Below are 24,650 nucleotides of genomic sequence, written 5' to 3'. Positions count from 1 at the left end.
CAGAGGAGTATGTTGTGAAGTTGGAACAGACAAACAACATATTTTCATAAGTGAAAAGATTAGCATATTCTGATAGGTAAACAAGTCTTGCAACAACTTGTGGTGAAATATAATAACTACGCATTGTGCCTTTTGAGCAATGAGTTTTCTCTGAGGTTATATATGCTGTATTGACTTTGTTATTGCCAACACACCTCCCCCTCAGAGTAAATACACAACAGGAGAGCAACATAAAGGGGTGCCCTCAATGAAAGCAAATGTAATGAATTGTACAATGTTTCTCAATAGCTTGCTATTTTCTGGAAAATAATGAGGGTTAGGCATTTCTCTCTAATGTGGTTGGTCTAAACTTATTGCATTTCACTCTACATGGCCCAACCTCACTGCCATTGTATGTCGGCTAGGCTTATAAGAGAGCCTTGAAGGCAGATGGCATACAGACTAAAACATCAGTAAAGACATGACACTGGATCTAATGGGTACTGTACAAGGCAGATGTTTCAGAAATGTACTGGTAGAATAGCCTCCTCCACACTGTGTGTACTTGCAAATGAAACAAGTATTTACAAATCCAGCACTAAGGCATAATGGAACTCCATGTATCTGACCATGTTGTTGTTAATCAAATCTTATACAGAGTGTGCATTCAACCAGTGCTCCACAGGTTTACCAGATAAAATAACCTAAATGGAGAAGTACTCCCCAAGTTTTGAGCCAGCATGGCGATCTTGGACAGGTTTACCTGGGTGGATGATGCAGGGGTCACACTCGTTGATTGCGTTGCGGCAGCAGGGCACAGCGTAGCCAACAGGGGTGCCCTGGAAAGGACACTTACAACGGATGACGTCATACTCACAGCAGCCCCGACACATGACGTTCCATTCTGGGCCCGGGCAGTGGTTATACAGGTACCTGTAGTCTGGGAACAAACCAGCACACCTGGGTCAAATACATTTTTTCTAATTCACTTTTCTTTAAATCAGGGGAGCCCAATTGAGACCAGGGTCTCATTTTCAATGGTACCCCGAGACCAAGAAGTAAAATAAAATACAAATATGTAACAAGATACAATAACAAGTACATTACATTAGAACGTCACTAACATTCAGACATCATAAACAAGTTATTACATCAATCAATCAATCAATAAATCAACACAATTGCACACCTCAGTGAACTAATATATCATCAGAGTTTGAAAATGCCCTAGTGTAACCAGGGAATCCAAATGTAATGAATCTTGTAAGTGATTCCAAAAATGTGGAGCGTGAAAACTAAAAGCTGATTTCCCTAATTCCGTGGAGACCCAAGAAATCTGAAGAGCTAACCAACACTGTGAACGGGTTTGATATCTCATTATTTTATACATTAGCAAAGAAGTTAGATAAGTTGGAAGCTTGTGTAGAAGGGCTTTGTGAACAAAAAGGGAGTAATGAATTGATCTATGGGACTTTAATGAGGACCAGCCAACCTGTTGATACAGGATGCAGTGGTGTGTACTAAAACTGTCACCAATGATAAAACGAATGGCGCTATGGTGGACGGCATCCAAAGGTTTAAGAGTAGTGGCTGCTGCAATCTGGTAAATGATGTCACCATAATGAACTGTCAGGAAGGTGTACTGTACAATTTGCTTCCTGATATTTAGGGAGAGGCAAGATATATTCCTTTTTTTGCTTTTTTAACCAGGGATAGACATCCATTTCTCAAATGTCTGATGGACTGCCAATCAGATGTAGAATCAGTTTGTCTTGCAGTCAGACGTAGGATCAGCCCATCGAAATGTCTTTCCTCTCATTTCTTAGACAATTCATGTGTAAAACAAGGATTACAACGGTCTTTTACCCTTAGTTTTTTGTATTTATCTGCAACAGAGTTAACAGGGAAATAACACAATTAAGGGCCTGATCCGAGTCAGTGATAGATGACACAACCCCCCAGTCATTCAAACCCAGCTCAGACAAAGAAAAAATGTGCTCATTAAAATTCAAAATAATTATCTTTGTAATAACGCATGAGCGAGATTTGGGTAGTTTAACATCTCTTATACAGGCAACGCGACAATGGTCACTGAACTCATTGGCACATATCCCATTGGCTGTAAACGTATGAAGGGCATTTGTTAGAATAATATCTAATTGAGTAGATTTTTCTGGGCAAACAAGCCACGGATCACCACTGTGAAATGCCTAGATGTTGAATCCAGCCATATGGATGCAGCCTCTCTATACACATGTTCCTCCTCTGCCTGCTCATCTGTGTGTGTTTTGTCATATTGTATTACATCAGACATCATTCATTTGTTAATGGCAAATACATTAACAATCAAGTGTTGCAAGATGGCAAACACATTATTGAATCAAATCATTAATCATAAACTAAATTGAATTATGTGGCAGGCTGGCAGCACCAATGTTGACCCTCTCTCCATGTGTTAGGTTGGTACACAATAAATCTGAGGAACATTTAGTCGGATATTGATTTGATCTGAGGTCCTTTTAAACTGAACAGATTTCATTATGTAACTGTGGAGAAGTCTGAGCAGAGACAAGTGGAAATTCATCTGAGATGAATGTGGAAAGAGAGAGAGAGGGGAGAGAGAGAGAGAGAGAGGGAGAGAGAGAGAGAGAGGGAGAAAGAGGGGAGAGAGACAGAGAGAGAGAGAGAGAAAGACAGAGAGAGAGAGAGAGAAAGACAGAGAGAGGGAGAAAGAGGGGAGAGAGAGAGAGAGAGAGAAAGACAGAGAGAGGGAGAAAGACAGAGAGAGAGAAAAAAAAGAAAGACAGAGAGAGGGAGAAAGAGGGGAGAGAGACAGAGAGTGGCCTCAGACATGGCACCGTGTCATCAATACGGAACACTCTTCTCTTCGCAGCATTCTACACATTCCCTCCCACCACCAGTCCAATCATAATATCCTTCTTTCCTCTCCCTCCCTCTCTCGTTTTCTCTCTCTCTCTTTCTCTCTCACTCTCTCTTCCTAACTTCTCTTTCTTCCCTGCATTTAAGACTTCTACATACATGTTCCCAGTTTTCATGAGGTGTAACTGCAGCCAACAAGGCCTGAACTGTTAATCTAAACTCAGAAAAAAAAGAAACGTCCTCTCACTGTAAACTGTGTTAATTTTCAGCAAACTTAACATGTGTAAATATTTGTATGAACATAACAAGATTCAACAACTGAGACATAACTAAACAACTTCCACAGACATGTGACTAACAGAAATGGAAGAATGTGTCCGTGAACAAAGGGGGGGGGGGGGGGGGGGGGGGGTCAAAATCAAAAGTAACAGTCAGTATCTGGTGTGGCCACCAGCTGCATTAAGTACTGCAGTGCATCTCCTCCTCATGGACCGCGCCAGATTTGCCAGTTCCTGCTGTGAGATGTTACCCGACTCTTCCACCAAGGCACCTGCAAGTTCCCGGACATTTCTGGGGGGGATTGGCCCTAGCCCTCACCCGCCGATCCAACAGGTCCCAGACGTGCTCAATGGGATTGAGATCCGGGCTCTTCGCTGGCCATGGCAGAACACTGATAATCCTGTCTTGCAGGAAATCACGCACAGAATGAGCAGTATGGCTGGTGGCATTGTCATGCTGGAGGGTCATGTCAGGATGAGCCTGCAGGAAGGGTAGCAGATGAGGGAGGAGGATGTCTTCCCTGTAACTCACAGCGTTGATTGCCTGCAATGACAACAAGCTCAGTCCGATGATGCTGTGACACACCACCCCTGACCATGACTGTCACACTCCACCTCCAAATCGATCCCATTCCAGAGTACAAGCCTCGGTGTAACACCCATTCCTTTGACGATAAACGTGAATTCGACCATCACACCTGGTGTGACGAAACCCCGACTCGTCAGTGAAGAGCACTTTTTGTCCTGTCTAGTCCAGCGACGGTGGGTTTGTGCCCATAGGTGACGTTGTTGCTGGTGATGTCTGGTGAAGATCTGCCTTACAACAGGCCTACAAACCCTCCGTCCAGCCTCTTGCGGACAGTCTGTGCACTGATGGAGGGATTGTGCATTCCTGGTGTAACTCGGGCAGTTGTTGCTGCCATCCTGTACCTGTCCCGCAGGTGTGAGGTTCGGATGTACCAATCCTGTGCAGGTGTTGTGACACGTGGTCTGCCACTGCGAGGAAGATCAGCTGTCCGTCCTTTCTCCCTATAGCACTGTCTTAGGCATCTCCCAGTACGGACATCTGCAGTCCTCATGCCTCCTTGCAGCATGCCTAAGGTGCGATCACGCAGATGAACAGGGACCCTGGGCATCTTTCTTTTTATGTTTTTCAGAGTCAGTAGAAAGGCACCCTCGGTGTCCTAAATATTCATAACTGTGACCTTAATTGCCTACCGTCTGTAAGCTGTTAGTGTCTTAACGACCTTCTACAGGTACATGTTCATTAATTGTTTATGGTTCATTGAACAAGCATGGGAAACAGTGTTTAAACCCTTTACAATGCAAAGTCATTTGGTTGAAGACAGTGTCCTGAAAAAGGAACAGTTCTTTTTTTGCTGAGTTTATTTCGGAGCTCTGTGGCTCTTTCCTCTGACCCAAAGTCCTGTTGCTATGCAGAGCTGATTCTCCATGGTAACAACCTCAATAGTACATACACACAGTACACATACAGTGAATGCACACGCACACGCACACGCACACACACACACACATGCATGCATACATACACAGGGGAGTATGTGAGTTAGTGTTGAGGCTTTGACTAATCTGTGAAAGGTTGTTTGTGGACAGTCAGCTGGACAGGAGATGTACAGGTGATGTCCTGGAATGCGGTTAGATATCCTTTCCTACAATCCCCCCATCTCTCTGGCCCTGTAACATTAATCAACTCATAAACGATATCCTACTTCAGGGGAGATCTGCACTTCTCCTTAAGAATCTCAATCTCATCTCTGCCATCCAAGGACAGTTCAGGAATGGCATACTATTTTCATCACTCAGAGAATAGATTGTGAGAGGCCAGGTCAAATGTATTATCAGTGCGGAATTATAAGTGAAGACAGTCAATTCAACTGCACTGCTGTCATACTTTGTTTGGAAAGCTCTATGAGTGATTTCGCAATTCAGGTTGTTTTGGATCGGTTCTTCTTTTGCTGACATATTATTGCTGTGGTAACACTGAAAAGAAGGGTTATGTTTCGTGTAAAACAACAACCTATGGAAAATGTTTTACTCCAGGGACAACAGGGAAGTCTTTACAGGGAATCCATCATTGTCATAATGTGTATTATCTGAGGATTCCAGTATAATTCCAGTGTGATGCCATTGAGCTATTGCTTATGTAACCAGTTGTCCCTTGCTCAATAAGCCTGTCCCTCCTCTTCAATACCTCCCAGATGGTTTTATGTGTGTCACGCCCTGACCTTAGAGATCCTTTTTATTCTCTATTTTGGTTAGGCCAGGGTGTGACTAGGGTGGGTACTCTAGTTTTTGCATTTCTATTTTGGCCTGGTATGGTTCCAATCAGAGGCAGCTGTCTATTGTTGTCTCTGATTGGGGATCATATTTAGGCAGCCTTTTCCCACCTGTTGTTTGTGGGATCTTGTTTTTGTATAGTTGCCTTGAGCACTGCAATACTGCACGTTTGTTATATTCTTTGTTGTTTTGGTTGTAAGTTTCACTATTAAGTATAATGTGGAACTCTACGCACGCTGCACCTTGGTCCACTCATTTCAAAAATCGTGACAATGTGTTCAAAGCACATGTGGCCCAGTGCTCTTGTTTTCATCCCTACTCATCTCTTTTGTATTGTATTGTGTCTTCTGCTTTGACTGTGTGTCTGCTTCTTCGGGGGGCACATAGAGGGAAACCGAGAGGGAGAGAGAGACATATAGAGAAACCGAGAGTGAGGGCATAAGAGAGGGAGGTTTGGAGAGTTGTTTACATAGAACATGCAGGGACATTTTACAAAGCTCTACAATACATTTGGACAGCCTCACCAGCATTGTTACTGGAGTTAATTACACATGCATTCAACCAGACAGCATCAGAGGCACGATCACTGTAAATGACCACAGAATGAACATAATAACCAACAAGCCCATGGGTTAGCCTCCAACCTGTTTATGTCCATTGTTAAAAGCCAACACTTAACAGCTTTACAGCATTAAGTTTTAAGAATAAAGAAGCTTCCATTTTTCCTCCAGCAGTTGCTAAATACCTTCCACGTATCCAGTCTGTTTATCTATTCATGCACCTAAGTTGGACTGTGAGGTGGCAACAATAAACGCATACTTTTATAAAAAGTAGACAGTCCACTTTGTCCTTGTCTCATATTGTTTGGTCATAGCTCAGCACTAAGTAAACCACCAGCAGCAGTCTGGAGGGGAGCCATAGTGGAGGCGACAGTGACTTAGTGCATCCTGTTATTTGTATGGGATCTGTTAAGTGTCTGGGTAGACTAATCTAGCCCTCGTAGTTATTGGCTTGGACTCCATCTACCCAGACTCACGTCTGCTTACACTCACTGATATACTTGTACATCAGTGTACAGACGCTAGGGTGGTAGAAACTGTCCAATAGTCATCCTCTTTCCTATAATTAGAGCACAGTGTGGATTACATGAGAACAAGGCTTGGTGTTATCAAATAAGAGACACAGTGTGTCATTAAAATGAAATCAATGTTGGCATTATTGCTTAATTGACCGCTGTTGCTGTAGATTAACTACACGATTTGTAAACCAAGTTCTGGTCCATATACAATAGTAGACAAAAGTTTGGACACACCTACTCATTCAAGGGTATTTCTTTATTTTTGATACTTTCTGCTCTGTAGAATAATAGTGAACACATTTATATTTGAGATTGTTCAAATAGCCACCCTTTGCCTTGATAACAGCGTGAACAAATTGAAAAAAAGGGGCTAATCCTGAAGAGGTTAACCAGCATGGCTACCAAAGCATTCCATGTGAAGCTGAATGAGAGAATGACAAGAGTGGTCAAAGCTGTCATCAAGCCAAAGGGTGGCTACTTTGAATAATCTAAAATATAGTTTGATTTGTTTAACACTTTTTTGGTTACAACATGATTCCATATGTGTTATTTCATAGTTTTGATGTTTCCACTATTATTCTTCAATGTAGAAAATAGTAAAAATAAAGAAAAACCCTTGAATGAGTAGGTGTGTCCGAACCTTTGACTGGTACTGTACATCCAGGGTGGTTACTGATGTGATTACCTTACATTTGAACTCGTCAGGGCTCAGACTATCACTGAGTTATCAGATTGTGAGTGAACTGAGGATCCTCTTGGGATGTTGAGGTGTCGACTGTCTCCTTCTGCTTAGTGACAGTTTAACTGGCCTATAAATTAGGCTCATATACCAGGCTGATTTGGCATGCTGTGGGAATTGATTTATATTGGCCTACAGGGAAACTACAAGAGAGGGTCAACAGGTTTTTTGGCGCGTCTGGCATTCATATCGATTGAAACATCGTCTCCGGCCTCCAGAGATGCTAAAGTCATGCTTTGTAATGTCCCAAATGGAATTGATGAGCTGCCCCAAGCACATTCCTGTCATATCATACACACTATAGAATATCATAATTGAACTTATTAATGTGATCTAAGGGGTACCATGTGTGTGCAAAGCTGTCATCAAGGCAAAGCGTGGCTACTTTGAAGAATCTCAAATATATTTTGATTTATGGTTAATACTGTACATGATTCCATATGTGTTATTTCATAGTTTTGATGTATTCACTATTATTTTTGAATGTAGAAAATAGTACAAATAAAGAAAAACCTGGAATGAGTAGGTGTGTCAAAACTTTTGACTGGTACTCTATATCAACCACATTTTGTTATGTTACAGCCTTATTCTAAAATGGATTAAATAGAACAAATTCCTCAGCAATCTAAACAAAATACCTCACAATGACAAAGCGAAAACAGGTTTTTAGAAATGTTTTGCAAATGCACTAAACTTAAAAAACAGAAATACCTTATTTACATAAGTATTCAGACCCTTTATTATAAGGCTCGAAGTTGAGCTCAGGTGCATCCTGTTTCCACTTATCACCCTTGAGATATTTCTAAAACATGGAGTCAATTCTATTGATTGGACAAGACTTGGAAAGGCACACACCTGTCTATGTAAGGTTGCATGGTTGACAGTGCATGTCGGAGAAAAAATAAGCCATGGGGTTGAAGGAACTTTCCGTATAGCTCCGAGACATGACTCCATAGAGGCATAGATCTGGGGAAGGGTACCAAAAACTTGCAACATTGAAGGTCTCCAAGAACACAGTGACTTCCATCATTCTTAAATGGTAGAGAGTTGGGACCACCAAGACTCTTCCTAGAGCTGGCCGCCCGGCCAAACTGAGCAATCAAAGGAGACGGGCTTTGGTCAGAGAGGTGGTCAAGAACCTGATGCTCACTCTGACAGAGCTCCAGAGTTCCTCTGTGGAGATGGGAGAACCTTATAGAAGGACAACCATCTCTGCAGCACTCCACCAATCAGGCCTTTAAAGTAGTGTGGACAGATGGAAGCCACTCCTCAGGAAAAGGCAAATAACAGCCCGCTTGGAGTTTGCCAAAAGACACCTAAAGGACTCTCAGACCATGAGATACAAGATTCTCTGGTCTGATGAAGCCAAGATTGAACTCATTGGCCTGAATGCCAAGTGTCATGTCTAGAGGAAATCTGGTGGTTTCAGCATCATGCTGTGGGGATGTTTTTCAGTGGCAGGAAGACTAGTCAAGATCGAGGGAAAGATTAATGGAGCAAAGTACAAAGAGATTCTTCATGAAAACCTGCTCCAGAGCGCTCAGAGGCTCAGACTGGGACGAAGGTTCACCTTCCAATACTACAACGACTCTAATCACACAGCCAAGACAATGTAAGAGTGGCTTCGGGAAAAGTCTCTGAATGTCCTTGAGTGGCCCAGCCACGAACTTGAACCCGATCAAACATCTCGATCAAAACCCGATCAAACAACCCGATCAAACATGAACCATGCATGAGAACACCAGCTGTTTTGGATGACTGTGTGTTCACGCTCTCTGTACCAGAATGCATACTCAGAGCATGTGCTGACCAGCTGCCAAGTGTCTTCACTGACATTTTCAACCTTTCCCTGACCCAGTCTGTAATACCTACAGTACATATTTTCAAGCAGTACACAAAGTCCCTGTGCCCAAGAACGCCCCGTAGCATTCACATCTGTAGCCATGAAATACTTTGAAAGTCTGGTCATGGGTCACATCAACACCATCATCCGAGACACCATGGATTCGCATACTGCCCCAACAGATTCACAGATGACACAAAGTATATTGCACTCCACACCGCCCTTTCCTAACTGGACAAAAGGAACACCTACGTGAGAATGCTGTTTATTGACAACAGCTCAGCATTCAACACCATAGTGCCCTCCAAGTTCATTGCCAAGCTAAGGACACTGGGACTGAACACCTTCCTCTGCAACGGGATCCTGGACTTCCTGACCGGCTGCCCCCTGGTGGTGAGGGCAGGCAACAACACATCTGCCACGCTGACCCTCAACACTGGGGCCCCTCAGCGGTGCGTGCTTAGTCCCCTCCTGTATTCCCTATTCACCCACGACTGTGTGGCCGTGGACAACTCTCACACCATCATTGCATTTGCCAACGACACGACGGTGGTAGGCCTGATCAACGATGACTATTAGACAGTCTATAGGGAGGAGGTCAGAGACTTGGCAATTTGGTGCCAGGACCCCCTTAAAGTCAGTGAAACAAAACAAAGATCTACAGCTGCACAATTGAGAGCATCTTTACTGGCTGCATCACCTCTTGGTATGGAAAACTGCTTGGCATCTGACCATAAGCAGCTACAGAGGGTAGTGTGTACGGACCACGAATCACTGAGGCTGAGCTCCCTGCCATCCATTCCTGCTATACCAGGCAGTGTCAGAGGAAAGGGCCTAAAGACTCCAGCCACCCAAGTCATAGACTATTTTCTCTGCTACCACACGGCAATCGGTACCGGAGAGCCATGTCTGTGACCAAAAGACTCCTGAACAGCTTTTAACCTCAAGCTTTGCGTTAACCCCCTTTTTTGTTGTTGGACTGAATCTCTTGAGCTGGCTCTATGCACACTCACTGGACTCTACCCACACACTGACACATCCTACACTAACACTCCAACACACAAACACTACGTACACTCACACAACACACACACACACACACACACACACACACACACACACACACACACACACACACACACACACACACACTTTCACACTCTTCACATGCGATGCTGCTACTTTGTTGATAATCTATCTTGATTGCCTGGTCACTTTTACCCCTACCTACAGTTGAAGTCGGACGTTTACATACACCTTATCCAAATTCTTTTAAACTCAGTTTTTCATTCTTGACATTTAATCCTAGTAAAAATTCCCTGCCTTAGGTCTGTTAGGATCACCACTTTATTTTAAGAATGTGAAATATCAGAATAATAGTAGAGAGAATGGTTTATTTCAGCTTTTATTTATTTTATCACATTCCCAGTGGGTCAGAAGTTCACATACACTCATTAGTATTTGGTAGCATGGCCTTGGGTAACCTTTCAGGTTATGTCGATACAGGACACGTTTTACTGTGGATATAGATACTTTTGTACCTGTTTCCTCCAGAATCTTCACAAGGTCCTTTGCTGTTGTTCTGGGATTGATTTGCACTTTTTGCACCAAAGTACGTTCATCTCTAGGAGACAGAACGCGTCTCCTTCCTGAGCGGTATGACTGCTGCGTGGTCCAATAGTGTTTATACTTGCGTACTATTGTTTGTACAGATGAACTTGGTACCTTTAGGCATTTGGACATTTCTCCCAAGGATGAACCAGACTTGTGGATGTCTACAATTTACAATTTGTTTTCTGAGGTCTTGGTTGATTTTTTAAAGATTTTCCCATGATGCCAAGCGAAGTGGCACTGAGTTTGAAGCTAGGTCTTGAAATACATGCTAATGACTCAAATGATGTCAATTAGCCTATCGGAAGCTTCTAAAGCCATGACATAATTTCCTGGAATTTTCCAAGCTGTTTAAATGCACAGTCAACTTAGTGTATGTAAACTTCTGACTTACTGGAATTGTGATACAATGATTTATAAGTGAAATAATCTGTCTGTGAACAATTGTTGGAAAAATTACTTGTGTCATGCACAATATAGATGTCCTAACAGACTTGCCAAAACTATAGTTTTCTAACAAGAAATTTGTGGAGTGGTTGAAAATTGAGTTTTAATGACTCCAACCTAAGTGTATGTAAACCTCTGACTTCAACTGTACATATACATATTACCTGAACTGCGTACCTCGTACCCCTGCACATTGACTCAGTAACGGTACTCCTTGTATAGAGTCTCGTTATTGTAATTTTATTGTGCTACTATTTCCTTTTTTTATTTAGATAATTATTTGTACTTTTTAACTCTGCAGTGTTTGGAAAGGGCTTGTAAGTAAGCATTTCACGGTAAAATCTACACCTGTTGTATTTGGCGCATGTGACAAATACAATTAGATTCGATTTGACTTTGTTTCCTGAGACAAAGCTCTGCTGATAAGTCTATTATGTTTTGATCAGACCGTGACTAAAAGTATTCTCTCTGTCAGTGCTGGACCATGCAGGAATGCTGCTCTATCTCAGAGGGGAGCCCACTCCTCTACCTCTTCGCAGCTAATGACTGTTTACCAAGCCTCAATGGCAGTACATGTCTTCTGGGTCGTGCTTTGGCAGGTCTTATACAAAGCAAAGAGATATGTCTTACTGCCCTACAAACACACATTCGTGAGGCATACAGCTCAACACCTGAATAGCCCATACATCGCATAGTAACACTTTTGTGGGCAAGAAATTAGAGCTGGTGGGAACTGTGTGTGTGTGTGTGTACATGTATGTGTGGGGGTGCATGTTTGCTAAGGTGCAGAGAGTCAGTGCAGTTGGTCGGTCCATTTCAAGTGATTAGCAGTCTGATGGCTTGTGGATAGTCTGCCTGACGGTAAGGTAGTGAAACTTTCTATTTTTTTATGGGCCTAATAGCAAAGACATGTATTTTAACAGTAAACATGTATTACCTTTTATTTTGTCATGAACACAACCAATCATGATGTTTTCATCTGATTGTCAAGAGGAAAACATCATAATTCCAGCATCCAAACAGTGCACGGCCATGTGATAAAGGGACTGAGACATCTTTTGCAAAACACCCAACAGTGTAATAATATTCGGTGATTGTCCTTAAGCCTACATTTTTGTAGCCTGAATTAATTGATGCATCTTGCTGACACATTTTTGGTGCTGAAATACAGCTGTCTGTCCTGAGCTCACCTGCACAGGAAACTGTGAGGGCCCAGTTGATAATGTTGCAAGTTAGCTAGCAGAATGGACACAGTTTATACAATGTTGCAAGTGTGCTAGTGAAAACTCAAGACAGACAGTGAGAGAGGCAGAGTTGAGAGATGAATACAATTATTTTTTATCATTTATTTAGCTAGGCAAGTCAGTTAATGACAAATTCTTATTTACAATGACAGCCTACCCCAGCCAAACCCAGACATCGCTGGTGCAAATGTGTACCACCCTATGGGACTCCCAATCACAGCCAGATGTGATACAGCCTGGATTCAACCAGGGACTGTAACGACACCTCTTGCACTGAGATGCAGTTCCTTAGACCGCTGCACCACTCGGGAGCCCAAATTGAAAGAACCTGTACCAATTGTCACTGGTTTAAACCCTGACAGAGAGGTGTGTCGTTTAATTTGGAATAAGCTTTAATTATAATATTTACCACCGTAGCACAACCAATTGCATTTTTTTTTAAATACAGTGACTTGCAAAAGCATTCACCCCCCTTGGAGTTTTTCCTATTTTGTTGCATTACAACCTGTAATTTAAATGGATTTTTATGTGTATTTCAAGTAACGGACATACACAATATAGTCCAAATTGGCGAAGTGAAATTCAAAAATTACTTATTTAAAAAAATTAAAATCTGAAAAGTGGTGAGTGCATATGTATTCACCCATTTTGTTATGAAGCCCCTAAATAAGATCTGGTGCAACCAATTACTTGCACACAAGTGGTCTTTATTTAAGTGTCACATGATCTGTCACATGATCTCAGTATAAATACACCTGTTCTGAAAGGCCCCAGAGTCTGCAACACCACTAAGCAAGCGGCACCATGAAGACCAAGGAGCTCTCCAAACAAGTCTGGGACAAAGTTGTGGAGAAGTACAGATCAGGGTTGGGCTCTAAAAGAATACCAGAAACGTTAAACATTCCACGGAGCACCAATAAATCCATGATTAAAAAATTGAAAGAAAATGCACCACAACAAACCTGCCAAGAGAGGGCCGTCCACCAAAACTCACGGACCAGGCAAGGACATTCATCAGAGAGGCAACAAAGAGACCAAAGACAACCCTGAAGGAGCGGCAAAGCTCCACAGCCGAGATGGAAGTATCTGTCCATAGGACCACAATTAACCTTACACTCCACAGAGCTGGGCATTACGGAAGAGTGGCCAGAAAAAAAGCCCCTGCTTAAAGAAAGAAATAGGAAAACACATTTGGTGTTCTCCAAAAGGCATGTGGGAGACTCCCCAAACATATGGTAGAAGGTACTCTGGTCAGATGAGATTAAAATGGAGCTTTTGGCCATCAAGGGAAATGCTATGTCTGGCGCAAACCCAACACCTCTCATCACCCCGAGAATACCATCCTCACAGTGAAGCATGGTGGTGGCAGCATCATGCTGTGGGGATGTTTTTCATCGGCAGGGACTGGGAAACTGGTCAGAATTGAAGGAATGATGGATGGCGCTAAATACAGGGAAATTCTTGAGGTAAACCTGTTTCAGTCTTCCAGAGATTTGAGACTGGGATGGAGGTTCACCTTCCAGTATGACAATGACCCTAAGCATATTGCTAAAGCAACACTCAACTGGTTTAAGGAGAAACCTTTAAATGTCTTGGAATGGCGTAGTCAAAGCCCTGACCTCAATCCAATTGAGAATCTGTGGTATGATTTAAAGATTGTTGTACACCAGTGGGAGCCATCCAACTTAAAAAAGCTGGAGCAGTTTTGCCTTGAAGAATGGGCAAAATTCCCAGTGGCTAGATGTGCCAAGATTTTGAGAAATACCCCAATAGACTTGCAGCTGTAATTGCTGCAAAAGGCAGCTCTACAAAGTATTGACTTTGGGGGGGGGGGGGATAGTTAAGCACGCTCAAGTTTGCAGGTTTTATTTCATATTTGTTGTTTGTTTCTCAATACAAAATATTTTGCATCTTCGAAGTGGTAGGCATGTTATGCACATCAAGTGATACAAACTCCCCAAAAATCTACTTTAATTCCAGGTTGTAAGGCAACAAAATAGGAAAAAAGGGGAGGTGAATACTTTCGCAAACCACTGTAGGAGAATGGTTACATTAGAGACCCCCCAAAAGTTCGACTTTTGTTGCATTTAGGGAAGCTCAGGTCCGTCCCACCCCCCCATCCCACGCAATGGAAATGGCATCGTCCATGGATCTGTTGGAGCGGTAGGCAACTTGGATTGTGTATGACGTGCTGGCCTTGATGAGGGCCATGACCAGTCTCTCGAAGCACTTCATGATGACTAGGGTGAGTGCGACATGGCTATCGTCATTTAGGCATGTCACGTGGTTTTCTTGGGCACTGGGACAATGGTGGTTTCCTTGAAACTACAGCCTGGTGGTCTTCTTAGTCTACAGCCTGGGACAGTAAACTCCCCACGTAAGTAATTTTCCAAGCTTTTGGCTGGGCATTCGGAGTTCAGTGTGGTTTGCGTGGTTTCTATGGTATTATGTAATTGGTATCTGGTTTTTCCACCCCTGATGTTATGCTGCCGTGAGATGTGCTCCAACATGAAACTAACGTGTATGGGGTTTAGGCACATGTTGTATATGCAGCTTTGATGTGGATCCAGAAGCTGACATCATTGTTTTTCAGGGCCGAACAGATCAGTCACGGGAGCTGGGAACTTGCTGGTATGACTATCTCTGACCCCTGTCCTACTGCCCTGCTACCCCATTGCCTTACTGCCCCCTCCATTCACAGGTCACACACAGTAACAAGACCTTAGAAGAGGTAATACACCAACATTGAAACACAAGGAGCCTGTAAAGAACAAACAATATTGACTGATACACCAGATCCAATGTGTGGCTGCTCTGTCTGATACACACTGGGCTAGGAATGTACTTATTGTGCAGAATATGGTTGGCCAAAAAACAAATATTAGCCATAAACCAGCATGCACACCACCCCTGGCAGCATGCCATCCCATATCAATCCACTGGAGTCTCCCTATAGGTGTCCATTTTGGGTCAATCTCAAGGTTGCTTCGCAGCCTCTTTATTTGTTGTGTATAAAACATCAATGTTGACAAGTTCCAGGCTCACATCTGTGGAGCCACACTGCCTTCCATTCCTCTCAGCTCTGATTTCACATCCAAATGCTTTCAGTGTGTGTGTGTGTGTGTGTGTGTGTGTGTGTGTGTGTGTGTGTGTGTGTGTGTGGACGTGTTTAACTAGTACTTGTGGGGACCAGAGGTCCGACTGCGTGCGTGTGTGTGTGTGTGAGTTGACTGTCTGCAGCAGCTGTCTGGTATTTTGGGGCCTGAGCAATTTAGGGCCGTGGAACAGGAAACTCCTCTGGGTGGTGTATGTAGGGATGGTATGTGTTGGGGATACTGTAAAAGACAGTGGAGGAGTTTCCTGTTCAAGCATGGACTGTGATACAGTTGAAGTCGGAAGTTAACATACACCTTAGCCAAATACATTTAAACTCAGTTTTTCACAATACTTGACATTTTATGCCCTGTCTTAGGTCAGTTAGGATTACCACTTTATTTTAAGAATGTGAAATGTCAGAATAATAATAATATTAGAGAGAATTATTTATTTCAGCTTTTATTTCTTTCATCACACTCCCAGTGGGTCAGAAGTTTAAATATACTCAATAAGTATTTGGTAGCATTGTCTTTAAATTGTTTAACTTGGGGCAAATGTTTCGGGTAGCCTTCCACAAGCTTCCCACAATACGTTGGGTGAATTATGGCCCATTCCTCCACACAGAGCTGGTGTAACACGCTTTTTCAGTTCTGCCCACAAATGTTCTATAGGATTGAGGTAAGGGCTTTGTGATGGCCACTCCAATACCTTGACTTTGTTGTCCTTAAGCCATTTTGCCACAACTTTGGAAGTATGCTTGGGGTCATTGTTCATTTGGAAGACCCATTTGCAACCAAGCTTTAAAACTTCTTATGGATCAAATCTCTTTAGCAGGATCCATTTGACAACATCCGGTGAAATGGCAGAGCGCCAAATTCAAATTAAATTATTATAAATATTTAACTTCCATACAATCACAAGTGGAATACACCAAATTAAAGCTGAACTTCTTGATAATCCAGCCAAAAAGGCTTTACGGCAAAAGCAAACTATGCGATTATCTGAGGACAGCACCCCATCATACAAACACTATCATATTTCAACCCAGCAGGCTCGACACAAAACTCTGAGATAATGATATAATTCATACCTTGGAAGATCTTCTTCTGTTGGCACTCCAATATGTCCCATAAACATCACAAATGGTCCTTTTGTTCAACAAATTCCGTCGTTATATCTCCAAAATGTTCATTTATTTGGCGCATTTGATTCAGAAAAACATTGGTTCCAACTCGCCCGACATGATTGAACATTATCTAACAAGTTACCTGTAAACTTTGTCCAAACATTTCAAACAACACTTTCCTAATCCAATACTAGGTATTTTAAACCGTAAATAATCAATACAATTTGAGACATGATAAATTGTGTTCAATAGAGAATAAAATGAAAGTGGAGCGAGCTTCAGGTCACGCGCACCATACAAAAGAGGACACTTGGCTATACACCCAGAAAGGAAAGGGCTACTTCTTCACTACTCAAAGGAAAAACATCAACCAATTTCTAAAGACTGTTGACATCTGGTGGAAGCCATAAGAACTGCAAGCATATTTATATTAAAACGGGCTTGCCATAGAAAACAGATTGACCTCAAAAACAAATTTCCCTGGATGGATTGTGCTCGGGTTTTCGCCTGCCAAATGAGTTCTGTTACACTCACAGACATTATTCAAACAGTTTTAGAAACCTCAAGAGTGTTTTCTAACCACATATACTAATAATATGCATATCCTAGCTTCTGACTCTGAGTAGCATGCAGTTTACTTTGGGCACGCTTTTCATTCGGATGTGAAAATACCGCCCCCTATCGCAGAGAGGTTTTTAACTTCCTGGCTGATGTCTTGAGATTTTGCTTCAATATATCCACATAATTTTCCACCCTCATGATGCCGTCTATTTTGTGAAGTGTACCAGTCCCTCCCACAGCAAAGCACCCCCACAACATGATGCTGCTACCCCCGTGCTTCACGGTTGGGATGGGGTTCTTCGGCTTGCAAGCCTTCCCCTTTTTCCTCCAAACATAACGATGGTCATTATGGCCAAACAGTTCTATTTTTGTTTCATGACACCAGAGGACATTTCTCCAAAAAGTATGATTTTTGGCCCTATGTGCAGTTGCAAACCGTTGTCTGCCTTTTTTATGGCGGTTTTGGAGCAGTGGCTTCTTCCTTGCTGAGCGGCCTTTTAGGTTATGTTATGTTATAGGACTTGTTTTCGTACCTGTTTCCTCCAGCATCTTTACAAGGTGCTTTGCTGTTGTTCTGGGATTGATTTGCACTTCTCGCACCAAAGTACGTTCATCTCTAGGAAACAGAACGCGTCTCCTTCCTGAGCAGTATGACGGCTGCGTGGTACCATGATGTTTATGCTTGCGCACTATTGTTTGTACAGATGAACGTGGTACCTTCAGGAATTTGGAAATTGCTCCCAAGGATGAACCAGACTTGTTTTTTTCTGAGGTCTTGGCGGATTTCTTTAGATTTTCCCATGATGTCAAGCAACGAGGCATTGAGTTTGAAGGTAGGCCTTGAAATATATCCACAGGTACACCTCCAATTGACTCAAATAATGTCAGTTAGCCTATCATTAGCTTCTAAAGCCATGACATCATTTTATGGAATTTTAGAAGCTGTTAAAAGGCACAGTCAACTCAGTGTATGTAAACTTCTGGCCCACTGGAATTATGATACAATGAATTATAATTGAAATAATCTGTCTGTAAACAATTGTTGGATAAATTACTTGTGTAATGCACAAAGTAGATGTCCTAACCAACTTGCCAAAACTATAGTTTGTTAACAAGAAATTTGTGGAGTGCATGAAAAAGGAGTTTTAAATACTCCAACCTAAGTGTATGTAAACTTCCGACTTCAACTGTAACAAACATAGATCTCAAAGGACAACCTCTGCCATGCTTTAAATAAACCTCAGTCCGATAGGAAATCACAAGACCATTTCAATACATTCCCCCGTTTCTCTGTTATCCACTTTAGTTATATGGTGTGTGTAAACGTGTACTGAAATCTTGGTCAAACAGGAGTCTGAAATATGCACACTTGTTTGAGATATTTGGTCTGTTAACTTGAGATTTGGCCTGAACCCTTTCAGACAATATAATATTATATTTTCCATTTGTCAATGGCAAACTCTCCCTATCCTTTCTCCCATCATTCACTCTTCTCCTCTGCCCTCTTGCCTCTCCCACCTCCACTCTGCCCTTTCACCTCATCATCTCCCCTCATCCTTCACCTTTTTCTGCTCTCCCATCTTCACTCTTATTTATCCCCTCTTCTTTCTCCTTTCATACCTCTCCACACTCCCTCTCTTCTATCTGCCAGTAACTGTAGTCTCTATTTCTGACTGCTAACTACCCATTAGCCTAAACCAGCCTCCTGGGGATCTTAGCCAAATAAGCTGTGAGGAGACACATCATTGACTGACTGTGTAGGAAGAGCAGAGGTCCTCAGGGAGCACAGTGGAGGGAGAACACCACATTCAACAGAAAATACTGTCCAGACAGCTTGCCTCAGAGTGTAAGGGATTATCTGTATTTGTTTTTATCTTTGTTTCTGCATATGTATCTCCCTCTCCCTCTCCCTCACCCTCTCTCCCTCTCTCTCTCCCCCTTCTCTCTCTCTCACTCTCTCTCTCCATCACCCTCTCTCTCTCTCCCTCTCTCTATCCCCCCCTCTCTCTCTCTCTCTCTCCCCCTCTCTCTCTCTCTCTCTCTCTCCCTCTCTCTCTCCTCCCCCTCTCTCTCTCTCTCTCTCTCAACCTCTCCCTCACCCTCTCTCTCTCTCCCTCTCTCTCTCTCCCTCTTGCTCTCTCTCTCTCCCCCTCTCTGTCTCTCCCCCCTCTCTCTCTCTCTCTCTCCCTCTCTCTCACCCTCTCTCTCCCTCTCTCTCTCTCTCTCTCTCCCTCTCCCTCTCCTCCCCCTCTCTCTCTCAACCTCTCCCTCACCCTCTCTCTCTCTCCCCTCTCTCTCTCTCCCCCCTCTCTCTCTCTCTCTCCCTCTCTCTCTCTCTCTCTCTCTCTCTCTCTCCCTGTCTCTCTCTCCCCCTCTCTCTCTCCCCCTCTCTCTCCCTCTCTGTCTCTCCCCCCTCCTCTCTCTCTCCCTCTCTCTCTCTCTCTCTCCCTCTCCCTCTCCTCCCCCTCTCTCTCTCAACCTCTCCCTCATCCTCTCTCTCTCTCTCTCTCTCTCTCTCTCTCTCTCTCTCTCTCTCTCTCTCTCTCTCCCGCTCTCTCTCTCTCAGTGTTTATGAGACAAGGGCAGATCACAAATGGTTTGAACTATGAAAAGCTGAGACACTCACAAACACGTACATGTAATCTGTTTTGCTCTATGATGCTCACAAGAGACAAGAGTTGTTAGAAGGTGAGAGGTTCTTCTACATAGGAGATCACAGGAAATCCCAGGACATAGTGTCTATAATACTGTAATAAATTCACATAGTTGCTATCACAAACTACCAAATCCACACAGTTTTCACTGACTAGTTGGATATTAATTTCCCACTAAGCAAACAATTTTTGTACTTACAACCTTCATTTAAATTCATTTTGTATCATGTTTTTACTCATGAATGCAACTGTTTCGGAAAAAACTATTTGTGTTATACTTGTTGCCCTGGTTGTCCTTAAAATAACATGGTAAAACACTTAATTGTAAGGCTAAAGATAATGGCTGGACATGCAGATAAATCAAAATAGTGAAAAAACATATTTATGCTGGGGTCCTCGGCCCTGATGAGGTTGAGGAAAAGCTCCAAAGCCACACTCTTCACTCTAGGCACAGTTGCATAGTGTTTGCTGTGTTGCTCAACCGATTTTGTCCTTCATCAACTAATTGTATAACGATTATAAAGTGACTGGTGTATAAATATTCTGAGTCAGCCTCGCTGACGAATTGCGGTTTAAGATCAGGTAAGTAGTCAACTCTGGTACAGCTCTCATTGCCGAAGGGAGGTGTCTTCATTACATTCATTTTAAACAGCTGTAGTCTACCTCATACTTTTTTTTCACCATTATGCTTTCTCTTACTGCTATAACACCTATTCAAGGTGTTAGTTATATTGTCTGTGTCTGCTAAGGGTTCAGGAGGTGAGGCTATGTTGTTGGACAGGTCTGGCAGACACTGTATGGTAGACACATCAGCAGAGACTGCACAATTTACTCCCTGCAGCGCTTCAAATGGTCACCGAGGGCCAATGGACAGATGCTTCTGAGCAAACCTCATCAACAAGACTCTGTCAATAGACACCGACTGACAAACTTTTAACAGGATGATTAGCAGGCTCAGAACAGCTCCGTCTATTTTCAAGGAATGTGTGTCTTTGTTTGGGATCCATATCTCAGATAAGAGATGATCAGATGAAATAAAATAATGTAACGCTCTCAGCCGATGTGAGATCATGTTGCACAACACGTCAAAAGGGTGGTGAAGAAAGAGAGTGCCAATAACAAGTTGAAAACACAGACAAACTCTCTTTCCTCAGTCTTCAAAACCTCACTCTGAAAGCTGTAAGAGTAGAGAGAGGGAGAGAGAGAGCGAGAGAGAGGGGGGGGGGCAGAGAGAGGGGGGGGCAGAGGAAATAAAGACTGGACGGAGAGTGCTGATGCTGGCTTTTTGAGAACAAAGAGCACAGACGGAGAGATTCAGAGAGCAGAAAGATAAAGACAGGGAGAGTGGATAGATAGATGTCTGGTATTCCCGGGGCTCTTACCGTAAGGCCATGCTGTCCCCTGGGGCAGTGAGATGAGGATGAGGAGGGTGTTGAAGAGGAGAGAGCCGGGGGTCCCGGTGGAGTGGTGGGTGCCGGTGTGAGGGAGCATAGGCAGTCCCTGTCCCGCTGAAAGCATGCTGCAGTCTGGAGCTCTGTTTACTTTCTGAGCTCAGCTGGTTTGACATCACCCTCTCTCTACTCCCCCTCCCTTCGTTGATTTCTCTTTCACCCTCCTCTCTTTCCTTCTCTCTCTCTCTTTCTCTCTCTGTCTCTCTCTCTCTCCCTCTCTCTCTGTTTCTCTCTCTCTCTCTCTCTCTCTCTGTCCCTCCCTCTCCCTTTGGCTTCAGGTTACAGCCCAGCCTGGTAAGGAGATTCCAACAAGCAGACGACGTCACCGCTCTTGAATGAAGCCCAGCTCCGTTTTAACCCGTTATTCTCTCGCCCAGCTGTAAAAACACACACACACACACACACACACACACACACACACACACACACACACACACACACACACACACACACACACACACACACACACAGTCTTTGCAGAAACAAAACTAACTTACTCCAATTGTTGTAAAAAAGTTATATTGCAGGTATATTGCTATACAGTATATTGTCATTTTCCATGCAGTTATATTCATGAGTTCTCCTTGGTGTTTTATTGAGACTGAACACAGATTTGGAATAAATTAAATTAGGACACTTTCCCTGCATGGGACTTCAGACTGCATTCAATAGCTAACAGACAACGCAGATCAAACGCCTCAAAATAAAGGCATCAAATATCAGTGGCTGGTTCCTAAAAGAATGAGAGAGAGTGAGAGAGAGAGCGAGAGAGAGAGCGAGAGAGAGCGAGAGAGAGCGAGAGAGAGCGAGAGAGAGAGAGAGGGAGGGAGAGAGCTTCCCTTCTCTGCACCTTCCACCACCTCCTGACTGTTTGTTCAGATGCCTAATGTTTTATTATGAGTAACCCTAGGCTTCAGGGGCTGGACCAACACACCCCACACAGAGACCACATCTGCACACAGAGCCTACACCCCAGGAGGAGATGTACTACAGTACATTGCCCAGTGACAACAGAGGTTGGATTTAATATTTAGATTGTAGATTATGTTTATACCAGCAGTTTAAAGGGAAAATCCACTCAAAAGCTCTTATGGTATTTTTTCATTAGTCCATGCAGTGTTGATACAGTCAGAGATTTGGAAATAATGACGAGATACCTGTGTCTCCACCCTAATGGGATGTGTTGTCCACAGAGCGGAAAGGTGGGCTGTCAAGCTCGAGCCTATTCCTCTCTTTGGATTGGTGGATACATCACATTTTTAAAATACTTTTTGGAATATTCAATGAGGGGTGTTGACGTCAACCGCCTGTATTCAATGGAGAGTGAGATGCTATGCTAGCCTCATGAATATGCATAGAGCGTCTCAAATTTCAACAGGGACAACTCTAATATAAAGTGTTTTTTTTTCTCAAAGTTGCCAGGATGTCACGTGCATCACACATATACCAGTACACTCGTAACAACCAAAGCATTACAAAACATATTTTGCCTGCCAAGTTTTATTTTTTTATTTTTTTATTTTACCTTTATTTAACCAGGCAAGTCAGTTAAGAACAAATTCTTATTTTCAATGACGGCCTGGGAACAGTGGGTTAACTGCCTGTTCAGGGGCAGAACGACAGATTTGTACCTTGTCAGCTCGGGGGTTTGAACTCGCAACCTTCCGGTTACTAGTCCAACGCTCTAACCACTAGGGACAGGGTTGAATAGGGACAGGGTTGAAAATCAACCAACCTCAGATTTCTCACTTCCTGTGAAATCTGAGGTTGGTTGATTTTCAACCCTGTCCCTATTGAATTCACAGTGAGACATGGATGAAGTTGCACTTCCTAGGGCTTCCACTAGATGTCAACCGTCTTTAGAAACTGGTTTGAGGATTCTACTATAAAGGAGGGTGAGAGCAAGAGAGCTCTTTGAGTCAGTGGTCTGGCAGGGTGTCTCATGCTTGTGACGTGCGCTCCAGACAGAGTTTGCTCTCGTTCCAGTGCTTTTCTTCAGACAAGGAAATTCTCCGGTTGGAACATTATTGATGATTTATGTTGATTCCATACATTGTTTGGCTTGTTTCTACGACCTGTAACGGAACTTTTTGAGTTTTTGTCTGGACAAAGTGCTCGCGCCTCATGAAGATGAGGGGGCTGAACACGTTAACAACAAGTGGCTAAATGGACTTTATGGAACAAATCAGTCATGTATTGTCGAACTGGGATTCCTGGGAGTGCCTTCTGATGAAGATCCTCAAAGGTAAGTGAATATTTCATGTTTTTTCTAACTTCGGTTGACTCCAAAATGGCGGATATTTCTCTGGCTGAATTGGGCTCTGAGCGCCGTTCTCAGATTATACTTTTTACGTAAAGTTTTCTTGAAATCTGACACAGCGGTTGCATTAAGGAGAAGTCTATCTTTAATTCTGTGAATAACACTTGTATCTTTTGTTACGCACGCCTCTATGAAGAGGGAACGCAACACCCTGCTACAACTAAACTCTCCGTGAAATGAAAAAGGTATGGACTGTAGGTGCGAGTAAGGATTACAACAGGCAGAATGTGGTACCGTTTACAAGGACTTTATTCCTTTACACGGTAATATAGGGAAAAGGGGCTGGATGGAACCAAAGCAAAGAAAGTAAATCTCAAAGCCCCCCCCTCTCCTATCTTACCTGCCTACCCACTACTTACCTAATTTAGCACCACCTGGTGCCCTAACCAAAATACAGGGGGTGGTCCGCCCAGGTCTTACCTAGTATGCCTAGACAGTGAATATACTACGGGTATATGTATGCCCGCGGGCCTCTTGCCTAAGCACTCCCAAGGTGCCTTCCCCTTCCCCCCTGGGAACAAATGAAACAGAATATTAAACAATTTCACAAACAAACTAAGAAACAAAGGACATCAACTAAGCTCTACCTGATCAACAAACTCACAGAACATACCACTTCCCAGCAATGAACTCCCAGCAAATCAACCTCCAGCAAAAAATCTCTCTATCACAATCAATCGCTCTGCAATGACCTCCCAGCAAATCTCTCTAGCAAAATCTCTCTATGCAATGACCTCCCAGCAAGAGGACACTGGCTTTTATATAGCTTCAGATTGAATGGGTAATTGGAGACAGCTGCGTCTTGACGAGGGGGCGGGGTCAGCTCTCCAATTAGCCCTGGAGTCGACCAATCAGCTGCTTGAGGGATTTCAGGAAGCCATTTCCTGAAATAAACACATGCACAAACACAAACTACAACACATAAACTGGGGAACGTAACACTTTTATCAATGTTTATTATGAGTATTTCTGCAAAATCACCGGATGTTTTGGAATCAAATCATTACTGCATGTAATGCACCAATGTAAACTGAGATTTTTGGAT

At 43.1% G+C, this 24,650-nt stretch overlaps 1 protein-coding gene across 2 annotated transcripts in view; it reads right to left on the bottom strand.

The window, feature by feature from the left end:
- Positions 1-21,592, bottom strand: part of pamr1b (peptidase domain containing associated with muscle regeneration 1b) — a 64,363-nt gene extending 42,771 nt beyond the window's left edge. For both annotated transcript variants that reach the window (XM_090230453.1, XM_036977027.2), the window contains exons 1-2: positions 21,217-21,592; positions 743-919 (exon numbers count right to left, since the gene is read on the bottom strand). In XM_090230453.1, coding sequence (XP_090086579.1) covers positions 743-919; positions 21,217-21,352 — 313 coding nt within the window. In that variant the 5' untranslated portion in view covers positions 21,353-21,592. The remainder of the gene's footprint in view (positions 1-742; positions 920-21,216) is intronic.
- Positions 21,593-24,650: the final 3,058 nt, after the last annotated feature.

The sequence above is a fragment of the Oncorhynchus mykiss genome, chromosome 1 (genome assembly GCF_057628025.1).
Source record: "Oncorhynchus mykiss isolate SJ-2025 chromosome 1, ASM5762802v1, whole genome shotgun sequence".
NCBI lineage: Eukaryota > Metazoa > Chordata > Actinopteri > Salmoniformes > Salmonidae > Oncorhynchus > Oncorhynchus mykiss.
The sequence above is the reverse complement of the archived record's forward strand: the minus strand, read 5'-3'. Positions and strand labels throughout refer to the sequence as shown.